Source organism: Egretta garzetta, unplaced genomic scaffold (genome assembly GCF_000687185.1).
Source record: "Egretta garzetta isolate BGI_Z169 unplaced genomic scaffold, ASM68718v1 scaffold414, whole genome shotgun sequence".
Lineage (NCBI taxonomy): Eukaryota > Metazoa > Chordata > Aves > Pelecaniformes > Ardeidae > Egretta > Egretta garzetta.
The window spans coordinates 268480-280227 of record NW_009259428.1 but is presented as its reverse complement, the minus strand read 5'-3'; the positions used below and the strand labels follow the sequence as shown (position 1 = coordinate 280227).

Below are 11748 nucleotides of genomic sequence, written 5' to 3'. Positions count from 1 at the left end.
CGCCTGGCTTCCTAACGCACCGCAGCCAAAGGCTTTCCGTCTGCGCGTCAGAGGAGGGGAGCAAGCGACGGTTAAATGCCTCGGGCTCCAAAACCAAATGCACAGACGTGACTCAACTCAACAGCCCCTTTTCATCAAAGCCAGGTCCTACAGCATCCATTCGCATATTGTTGGAGAGCAACAACCCCGGCACGCCGAAATACCATGGTCACCTAAAACGTACAAGCTCACAACTACAGGAAGGGTAGGAATGGCGCAAGACTGAGCAAAGCTCCGGGTGTAAACCTAGCAGACTACATTCTGGTTTCCAGTTACACTGTGTGCGTGTCTGGAGTTTCATTCTACATTTATAGCACCGAATAATTCTACACAGAGTCATTATAATTCTACACAGAGTTATGCTAGAGAAGATATCAGTTGGTTTAAATTCATATAGAGATTCCCCCCCCTCCCCCCCCAAATTCTACGGATTAATTATTTTAAACTGCTGGTCCTCATTTTGGGAGCTGGAACAGGCGGGGCAGATTTTCAGAGGCGCTCAGCATGTTTGCGCACTTGGAAAACTGAGATGGGACTGGGGGAGGCGAAAGCTGGGTGGTGCTGAGCAGCACAAGCACGTGAACTAACCCTGACCCAAGGACTGATGGCCACGTTCACCCTATATGTTACGCACGGTGGGGTGGCTGCCCCTCCTCAAGCGGAATGCTGCGTACCAAGGGGAGCTGAAACGGGGTTTGGGGGATGAGGGGGAGGAGGTGTTTTGGATTGCTGGCCATAGTCAAAGGATTGAACTATCTCAGTTGGGTACAACGGAGGCTGGCATGACGCAGAACGAAGAAACGTTACATTTGTAAGCCTAAGAAATCCTCTTAAAATTATTCCAGGAATAATAAGGCGAGCGTAAAAAATACGGGAATCATTTCTACATTCATCAAATCATTATTAACCGTAAGCCTATTCTCTTATAGTCTGTCCTTGGGAGATGGTTTCTTTTTCCTGGAAAACCTTAAGAACCCCACAGCTTTTCGGATGTGTCCATATGGGGCTGACACTCATACGCGTTAAGAAAAGGCTGCTCCCTGCCATGGATTATTCATCTCCTTTATGTTCCTTTCATGCATTTTTATTTTTTTTTTTTTAAAGATTTCTTCTAAGATAGAAAAAAACCAGAGAACATTTACGCTTGAGCAATTCCAGCATTCCGTGCTGGTACAGTACCTGCCTATGGATGCACAATGGGAATGATGCTCCTCTGCCACGTGCATTTCCATAGCACCCGAGAGCATAGCTCAGGACTGCACCCTTCAACGTAGGAGATCAACGCCATCGATCTCACAGCCGGGAACGTGGATGCAGGCAAAACCCACCTGCTAACCCCATAAGCCACGCTGTGATAAAGCAGGCCTGGGAGCCTCCGTTCCTCTGCATTCCCATATAATATGGTTAATATCCACACGGATACTGCCACGCAAGTTCAGGAACAGACGTTACGAGAAGGTTTGCTTTCCTTCAAAGAGCCATTGGGTGTTTAGAACACTTTTTTCGCTCTGCGTGTTTCTTCTTTAACCAGGCTTCCCTCAGAATGGTGTGGTGGGAGAAGTTAGGAGTTAGTAGAAATGTATCAAAGCTTATGTTTTTTTCCCCCACTGTTTTTCAACTATTTCCAAATTCTCGGAATTACCCTAGAATGTGCCCTAGAAAACTACTGTGAAAAAGATCAATTAAAGGAACATCTTGAAAAGAGAGAACCATACCCAAGAGCAGACAAAGCGACCATATTTGCATCAAGCACGGTCTCCGAGATGCTCCTGCAAGAGCCTCTCGTGTTCCCGAAGAGGCAGTGTGGCACAACGGCAGGTACTCACTATGTTCATGAGGGTGAGGAGGTAGTTTTGGACGTGTTCTTTGCCGTGGAATCGGACGACAGAGTCATCCACGCCTAGCAGCACCTCAATGTTGTAGTCATCATCTCCCGCGTGCCTGCGTCGCCTCAGGGTTTCGTTCAGTTGCTGCTCCACGCCGCTGTACAGGGAACTCAGCTCTCCCAGGCTGCCAAGGAGAGACCCTACGAGAAATAGTGAGACATCAACACCTACTCCAATGCCATTTCAGAAACACCCTCTTGCACAGCATCCTCACCTGTAGAGTCACCTCTTCCTGCAATTAAATCAATTGGGAACCCTGAAGAGATTATTCTAGGGGTGCAGGGGTAGGGGAGGTGACCAATACCCGACAGAAAAATTCACTCAAACTCACGGTTCTATAATTGATCACACGGTTCTTATTTCAAGTGTAAAATTCATCCCTAAGGAGATTTAGGCCAAATACTTCCCTTCCTAACCCAGAATTTCCCCCCGCCTCTTTTTTTTTTTTTTGCAATGCATCAGGCACGGGTTACAGAGTGCCATGGCCACGGGATGCCTCAGCACACACTGGGGACGCGGTACAACGCTGCGCTTGGGGCCTGAGCGCTCAAAAGTAACGTGGTCAGCCCCGATTCATGCTGAAAGGATCTCAGATAGCAGCGCTGTGCGATTCCCCCTCATACCCCATCACCAGAACGGCTCAGCTAGAATTTCTGACTTCCTCTTTTTGTAATTCTTCACTGGAAAAGTAGGTGTTGGAATGTCCTCTCCTGGGAGTAACACAGAATGGCAGAAGGGTCCCTTGAAGGCATGGCTCAAGGGGCAGAGTTCAGAGGAACCACTCTGAACTGGCTTTTACGGGGATGCGTTCAACAGCCTCTATTGGCAATGACCCAAAAGCTCTCTCTTCCACTCACCGTGGGTTCTTGACAGGGAAAAAAAGTCACAGCTGGAGGCTACTTTGTTATCCCTAACTCCAAGCCAGCGCTCCAGCAGGCTCTAAGCAATAAACAAGAGGAAGGGGCCTGTTTGGAACATCTCGCAGTGCAAACCACGAGCGACACACCGAAGTCCTCACCAGCCACCGGGCCGTTCTTGTGCCGCTGGCCCGCGACAGCCCGGGAGCATCTCCATTCCCCCACTCCTCCATTTAGAAGAAAGAGACGATCGAGCCCATAAATCCACAGGGATCTTCCCACTCTATGAACCCAGCAAAAGCAGCCAGTATCCATCCAACGGCTAGAGGGGAGAGGACGGTCCTGCCGTCCGCTCCCGTTGACTCGCGCTGCAACAGGGCATTTCCCCAAATGACGGCACAGCTCTCAAGCCCTTCTTCTCCACGCTGGAGCTGATGAAAGCCAAGGTTGCAAGTACACAAACGGGCCCTTCACATGTTCTCAGGCAAGATGTCCAATACACTGGACGTAAGTTTTGCTCACGGAAGGACAGCAGGACCCGGGCCAATGCTACAAAACGTGCTGGACGGCCATGCTGTAATTCATCTTGAGCAGATTCAACCGCTGGCTGCGTTAGCCGGGCAGCCTCTCCCTCCTAAGCGCCGCAGTGGTTCACAGCAGCACATAAATAACTCTCCCCAAGCCCCACATCAAATGGCAAGGTTGGCCCTGGTTGTTTGCAGAAGCTGAGCCCGCCCCTGTGGGTGAGAGACCGGGTCTGCAAACAGCTTTGCAATTCAACCGCAAGCCCTCTCCCTCTCCAGAATGCGAGCCCTGTGATAGCACACAAGCGGGAAATTCATAGACAAGCTCCAATTCTAAAAATTGCCGCAGCTGGCAAAGCCATCGAGCGCTGCGTCCAACGGCAATACACCCGTGATGTCATCGTATCGCTGCGCCCGCTGCATGAGTGGGGGAGCTTGAGCCAGAGCTGCCCCTCAGAACCCCTATGGGATCATTTCTCTGAAGACCTTCCTTCCATAGCCTGACGCGGTAGAAACTGGTTTGGCATTTACGCACGCTGGAAACCCCTTCGACACGTTTTATAGCTTTAAGTAAAAGCAGCTGTCACCGCTCTGCCATAACAAATACGGCCAAGACTCGCGCCGGGCGCCTGTCGGGTTCTTGGGGGGACTTGCACCAAGTGCCACAGCTGCAGGGGGATATAAAACACAAGCCATGCCAGACGCCCCAGGTTTGGTGGGTGACCTTCAGAAAGATGAGGAACAGTCTCAGGATCAAGCCAAGCGTGTTTTGATCGTGCTGCTGCTCTCTGCTCGAGGCTGGCCGGCTTCCACTTTGACCATGCGAAGCCTGGGGGCTGGGGAAGGATGCTCTGCCCATCCGCTGCTGTAGCCAAGGGGAGAAGCAACGGTGAGTACCAAGCTGCAGCCCACCTCCTGGGGAGCCTAAGGGACACATTAACACCTCACCACCGCTAATACCAGATCACAGCTCAGCGTTAGCTTAACGCCGGCCTTGGGACTTGTCTGGCCTTGCCCTGGCTCATCGGCTCTTGACCGTATTTTTAGCTTGCTTTTAGCTGTAAAAAGGCACGGCCCAGGAGCAGGTGATGCCCACCTGCCTGGTCTAGCCGTAACAGCCAAGCTTGCCAACAGCCTAAGGAGCCATGCGTACCAGGCTTTAGCTGTAGCTTCCCTTTCGGTGGTATTACCCTAAGAACACGTACAGGAAAATGCTACGTGTAGGAAAAAAGTGAACAAAACTTAATGATCACGGCACAGTGCCACCTGCGGGCCTGTGAGAAAGAGGAGTTAGAAACGGCCTGCTCGACAACCTGGACTGATAACAGCCAGCGGACCCAAGACCGACAAGGGAAAAACCCAACCGTCAGAAAGCCCCCGTGCGAGGAACCTGGGGCAGCGACCACGCACGGCGTGGGGGCGAACCAGCAGAGGAAGGCACAGGTATTTGCCAGCTTCTGCCTATCGGTTTTAGTTGCATTTTTTAATTAATCAGGTAATGTGATTAAAGAAGAGAGTTTTCCATCAACAAATCCCACAACAATTACTCCTAGGAGAGGAAACAGTTCATTCTTGTTTCATAGAATCATAGAATCACTTCTATGATTCCTTCATCCTTCTATTTCCTTCATCAAAGCATGAGATAGTGAATATATGTATATCTCTGTGTGTGTGTATATATATATATATATATAGAAAAATATATATACGTATGTGTGGATTTTCTCACCGTGCTTTGCTGCTCAAGCGCGGCCCCGTCTGCCGTCCAGTGCACCCCGGGCTGCTGGTGGGAGCTGGGAGCTGCCACAAAGGACTCGAGAGCCAGAGCTGAAAGCGGCGATGGGCGAGAGGAGGCCGCGGAGAGGAACGGTCTTTGCACAGTTGGAGGCTTTTTACCGTGACTTGGGATACTGCTAATAAACCGATAAGCGATAAATACATCTTTTCCTTTCTTTTTTTCTCCAGATGAGTGGAGGTGCATTTATGCCCCTGGCCAGTAATAAATTGCAGTTTTTGCAGGAGAACGTTCTATCAGGTAAGGGCCATAATTCCTTTCTATACATGAGGAAGACTTGAGCATTCGGGCTGTGACCGACACCTTATGGTCACGCACAAATACAGGACCCCCGGCAGAAGCCTGCAGGTCACACCTTAGACACGCGCAAAGCAAGCAAACCCAGTCCCCTTTTTTACTTTACACAACACTATGTTCTTCAACTGATGCCACCTGTGGTAGTCAAACCACATTTATTCTGCTTGATTTCAACTCTGAAATGAACTGCCTCGCACATTTTCAGAGCTAACCTGAGAACACACCTGCGCAAAGGCCGGGAGCCCTCGTGTCGGGACCGACCACCACTGCTGCCGTAGACCCCCGCCCGGCTCTCAGGGTACCGATGGGCAGCGGAAGGGCCGGAGCGCTGCTGTCAGAAAACTTTCCTGGCAGGTAGCAAGCCCAGGAAAGTGTCTTGATAAGGAGATAGACTGCAGGTGGCACGGGAAGGAAGAACAGCAAAAATCAGCGAAGGAACCATTTCTTAATCATAAAGCTTAAATAAACTCATGGTGGCTTTCTTCACCGTTTTCCCTTATGTATCGTTTTCCCATGGCTCTTCCATCCTGTTTCCTTGGACGCCTAACTACTCCTCTGGTTGCTCAGGTCACTCAGACGTAAGGAGAGCCAGGTTTATATCCAGTCGCTCCATTTTTAAGGAGCTTGTCTGCACACACGTGGAACCTGCTGTTGCCACCATTAAGGTCTAACGGGAGCACAGCACGGCCTGTGCCCACCTGCGCCCCCGGCCACGCTCATTATCTTCACTGAGCAGCTCACTGCCTACCGGCAACAACAATTACACCGAGCCGTCGCTTTATCTGCCTTAAGCCTCCCGAAGTCTGCAAAGCCCAGGCTGAGGAGCCAGACATCAAGCGAGAGGGCAGCTCCGTCTGGGGGGGCTCTGGGGCAGGGAGGCCAGCCTCGCTAGGGGCGGAACGGCACTCAACAGCCAAACGGCTCCCCTAGCTCGTGCTGATGAAAGGTGCGGAGCCTGCTAACTACAGCGGAAGGACTTCTCTGTGCCACCGACGTGCAAAGGACGAGGGGGAATGGTTTGAAGCTGCGCCAGGGCAGGTTTAGGTTAGATATTAGGAAAAACTTCTTCACTGAAAGGGTTGTCAGGCTCTGGAATGGGCTGCCCAGGGAGGTGGTAGAGTCCCCATCCTTGGAGGTATTTAAAAGAAGGACAGATGAGGTGCTTAGGGACAGGGTTTAGTGGTCGGGTGGCAGGGTTAGGTTAAAGGTTGGACTCGATGATCTTAAAGGTCTTTTCCAACCAAAGCGATTCTATGATTCTATGATTTAATGGTGCAAGTATCCTAAAATCTGCGCTGTGCACCAGCTCCACCACCGACACAAAATCCCGGCGGCGGAGTCCTTCAGTCTGATCCATGCGAGGGGAAAGCTCACTCACCAGCTCGGGAAAAAGCCTGTGCCCGCTTCCAGGGCAGCTTTTGTACCCTCTTGCCTAGGGGGGGAGCAGAAGGAATGGCTCCCTTGCTGGAGAGCGTCAAGCCGAAGGGCTAGGCAGCCCTGACACCGGCCGAGCCAGAATTGCTATCCAGCTGGAGAGGAGAGCTGTGAAAAGCTGAAGCTGATGCAGCTAAGCTTTTCCATTAATGCAATTACCAACAGTGAAAACACATCATAAAAATCCAAGGAAAAAATGTCAGCTCTGAAGAGGTGGGGCACAGTAACCTGCTCCTTCAAAAATGCCGAAGGACGAGAACATTCTGATGGCAACGCACTGCAAAACCCAAAGAGGTACTTGCTGTGTTTTTCTGTAAAAGGAAAGGGACACGAACTCTCTTCTCGCCGACTACAAGTTCTTGTGAGCCCCCAAGAGCCCGAGCAGACCCCTCACACCACAAACCAGCGCTATGGACTGGTTAACGCGGATGGCTCGGTACTCACCGCGGCCCTGGCAGCCTTCCCCCGGCCTGGCGCTAGCTGTATAGATGGAGCTCCCCAACCTGGATGATACAGCTGGAGGACGCTGGCCAGGGCAGACACTTGGCCTGATACAGTAAAACATCTCAAGTCTAAAAGGACAAACGAGAAGTGGAGGAGGGAAGAGGCTAAGCTCTGTCAAAACGCCAAAGCCAGAAGCTTTGCACATGAAGAAATGGAAGAAGATTTCTGAATTTCCTGGGACTGAAATAATTTCTTTCTACGCTCCTGCCTGTCCGCAGAAGAGGGTCAGCTTTTTTTGGCCTGTTTCCCTTCTGAACTGAAGGAACGAACCTCTTCCCAGGCGTAAGAAGCAAAATTGTTCTTCAACATCTTCTGTCTCCCTTCTGGCGCGGTGACAACGGACGCAGGGCTGGGTTTGTTGTTTTATTACCACGCCCAGGTATCAGCTGGTCCTGCCTTTGGTTGCACAGACGCGACCCTCATCTTCCTCTCGTCCAGGAAGGCTGACGTGTCCGTAAAGGAAGAGCTTGGTAGGTTGGATCATATGTGCAAGGCGTTGGTCAGGAGAAGAGAGCATCTCTGTATGTCAGTGAACATCAGGATTTGCTTCAGAAGAGACAATTAACGTCTGCATTTCACCCAAACAGCACTTACAGTAGTGAGTGAGGTAAATGACGGGATATCCCTAAGGACAGCCTAGGATTGCTATCCAGCAGCTGCGGGAGCAACCGTATCCCAACTTAGATTAGGAAAAATACTGCTCAACCAATAATTTTTCACTGTCATCACAGCTGCCATTTCCACTTATTTTTTTGTGTTGGTCAATTTAATGAAAAGAACTCAGCTTCATTTCTAAAGGAAACTAAGAACGAGAAAATCATTCCGCCGAGCCGGTTGAGCTGAAAGGAGAAAAGAGTGAACTAAACGCTGACAAAGATGTTCTCATCGAGTGTGCTGACATGGACAAGAGCAGCATAAGCAAGCACTGGGGCCTGGCTAACGCCTTCTCGAGTCCAGATTTTAGAATAGAACTTGACCACCCATCAGCGTTACCTTCATGTATACAGGTCAACGTTTCAAACCGTGCTTCACTCAAGTCATCGTGAACGAGAAGCAGTCATTCTGAGAGCAATATATAGTGAAGAACTCGACCGAGGAGCTCTCCTTCTGACAAAGGCACAGTGTCGGAGCATTGCTGCCACAGATAAGACCTGCTGATTACACCAAGTCATTAAGTCATTAAAAAGACAGAAAAGACACGAGAAAGGCATAACTTCCACTTGGCAGAAGCTATAAAACAATGACATGGGAAGTGCATTAAAGGCTTCCATTGAACATCTGTCTCATCCGATCCTTGTCTCCTCTTCTGTGCTTTTCAATTAATTCTACAAATAATTTTGAGACAGCGTTTGGCGCACGGTAACTTTGCTGGGAAACCCCAGGCGGCGGGCGAGCGCTCCCTGCCTTCGTCTCCCGAAGGTCACCGCGCCGCTGCGTGACCCAGCGCATCCCCACCCCAGAGAGCATTTTTCCAGAGGAGGTTTCGGGGAACAGCGCTGCCTTCCCGACTCAAAGCATGCTTCCCTCACCCGGCCACCAGCGCAGAGCAAAGCCAGGGCTGCGCACACGACCGGCAGACTCAGCTGTTCGATGGTTTACGCAGCGATAGCCATTTAAAGGCGACAAAAGAATGGAATTCTCACAGTATTCAGTGACATAAAAGGAATAACGGAGTGTGTAAAACCAGAAAAGAAGGTGGGTAAACATTTAGCAGCCCATATTACCAAAACAAAGAGAACTTCAAATACCCTTCCAATGATGCCATGAGTCACAAATTACGCGGGGTGTGTGTGTGTGTGTGTGTGTGTTTGACAATGGGTCATTTCTTTCCAATGTCTTACTACCGAGTTACTCGTTAATGTAGCTGAAAGCGTAATTGTCCTTAATTGTTCAGTTGTCACTAAGTGGATTCCAACCTCCTGACATTACAAAGGCCAACAGCTGTTTTTTGCAGACCGGCCCTTCGACACCTGCAGTGACACTGACCCAAGGCCAAGGCAGGGCTCTCCACCACTCCAGCCAACTGCCAGGCACCGGCAGGAGCCAGGGCTCAGACAACATCTGCACGCATGACAGGCTGCCCAAGGAGGCCAAGCTGCTCGCTCTACGCCTCTGCCCCAACAGATGGCAACCGAGGACAATCTTGGCAAAGTTCTCCTGGCAGCTGAAAACCTGTTCCTCAGATGTTTAGTCTGGAGCGTGGCAATTTCCATCTGCAAGTCCCCAGCAAACTCTGATTTGGGCAAACACATAAGACTGGGGATCTAATCTCAAGCCTGGCGACTTCAACTCAAAGACTCTGGCTGTGTTTGGGTCAAGGCAACGCGCACGGATTCTCTAAGACATTGAGTGACGCTTTTCAACATTCAAACCGTCAACATCTCATCCTCCACACATGGCTACCACACCGCTAGAAGGCGGCCGTATATACACAAGGCCACCTTTCCTGAAGAGCACCACCTGACACCTTGGGTACGCACACTCGTACACTGTGTTTAGATACGTTAGCTTACAGTGTTTAGCTATTAAGACTCATAAAACTGGAGTTTTGCGGAGTTTCCTTTGGCCGTCAACCCTATCTCAAGCTGAAATACTTCATTTTTTAACTCACCGGTACACAAGAACTGGTTAGAGCAATGAAGATGGAGTAATTATTTTGGAAAAAAAATACTTGAAGTGGGGGATTACAAATACATTCCAGATAGGGTTGACAAATTCTGGTTCTTCATTAAAAAATAACATCCAGCGTCAACGCACGCTACTGTATACTTTGTGAAACCACAGCAAGTCAGCCAACGCCTCTCCCCTCTCCTGGCCATACGTGTGCTGTAGGGGAGAACCAGACAACTGCAAGGGCTGGAAGGGGGAGGGAGCCATCAGTTCTCAAATCTCACAGTTCCTCATGAAGCAGAACCTCTCCTGCCCACAGCTCTTGCTATAGTTACACAGAATATATACAATATATAGAATGTATAGAGACCCACATGGGATGTACTCACAAACCCCATGCAGTCTGACATCACACGCGTGATGACGTCACAGTATTTTCACTGGAAAACCCCAGCAAAGACGCAGCTCCTGAGTTTTCACTTAGACTGTTGCACCACAAAACTGGTTTACAAACAGGAGAGAATCCCACGGGAGCTTTCCCGTTTCCTTTCTGGGAAGGGGGAAAAAAGTCCCCTGCGAGGCCCAGAAGTCCAAGCCCTCAGGAACTGCACCACAAGGTACTGCACCGTGGACTCGCCACCCTTCGGTACTTGCCTTTTCTCATACAGACTCTTGTACCAAGCAGCACTTTTTTTTTTTTTCCCCACTTTCCATTTCACCAGATTCCTATTAGCGAGCCAACCCTGACGGCGCCTCGCGCAGATGTGTGAGGGACGTAACTCACAGGGTTCCCACACAGGATACCTTGGTCATGCCCAGAACCGCTCGCCTCCCTCCCCACTCTCGGGGTCTGAACTCACGACCGCTCAGACGAAACCATGAATTTCCGACTCTTACCTTCACATTCCTGTGAATACAATATTTGACCCTTATCGACGCAACCTCGCTGTAACGCGGGCCTGTCCCCAAATGCCATTTATTTGCGGAAGGGCGTCTCAAGCAGCGCTTCGTGCCCCACCAGCCTCTCCAACAGCACACTCTCTCGACGAAGGCACTCCTGGAAGCCAAGGAATTTCCCTGGTAAGCAGAGCTGCCAACTTTCCCTCTGTGGCGAGCGGGCTCCCATTCCTGCGCCTCCCTCTGCTTCGTGTCCCGCATGCTTTAATGAGCCCTCCAGCTAGGGGGAGAGCTAGCAGGGACGGCGAAAAAAAAATAATAATAAAAAAAAAGAATAACCTGAGATGGGAGCAAGATTTAGGAAGAATTTTCCAGGGAATACACAATGGGCCTGACTATAAATCTGACAAAAAAGAGATGCTCCCCCTCAAAAGGCAGATTGAAATGCTGGAGGGAGAACAGCCCTTGGGGGCTGGGGCCGGGGGGAGTGAAGGAGGGGGAGGAAGGTGGCCAGAACATGACAAGAACTGTTCTGAAGTACCCGCGGGATCTCTGGAGCCAAGGGTAGAGCAGGCTTCGTTTTACCAGCCAGCCTGGTCACCACCCTGCATGGAACGACGAGGGGGGTCAAGAAATCCAAATAATACCAAGCTGGAAGGCCTGAGAGTCCTCGCTGCCCCGAGACACCGGAGGTCCAGATTCGGCAGCATTTTGTGGTCAAATACGTCGCCGAGATTTCAGTCTGCCCTTTCACTGTTTCAGACGCATAAAAGAGCCTCTTAAGGTAATGTTAATCGGTGAATGTAATGACTTATAAACCAAACGACAAAGAAAAAACGCTCGGTCAAGTATTATTTGTGTTGCAGGCGCACAGTAAGAACAGTGGCCAGGAAGAGGGTCCGAGG

The 11748-nt window shown here is 50.4% G+C and overlaps 1 protein-coding gene across 1 annotated transcript in view; it reads right to left on the bottom strand.

Annotated features, from left to right (window-relative positions):
- The window catches only part of ADAMTS3 (ADAM metallopeptidase with thrombospondin type 1 motif 3), a 108409-nt gene that overhangs the window by 34972 nt on the left and 61689 nt on the right, over positions 1 to 11748 (bottom strand). Inside the window, exon 5 of the mRNA XM_035892614.1 lies at positions 1866 to 2065. Within this exon, the coding sequence (XP_035748507.1) occupies positions 1866 to 2065 (200 nt within the window). The remainder of the gene's footprint in view (positions 1 to 1865; positions 2066 to 11748) is intronic.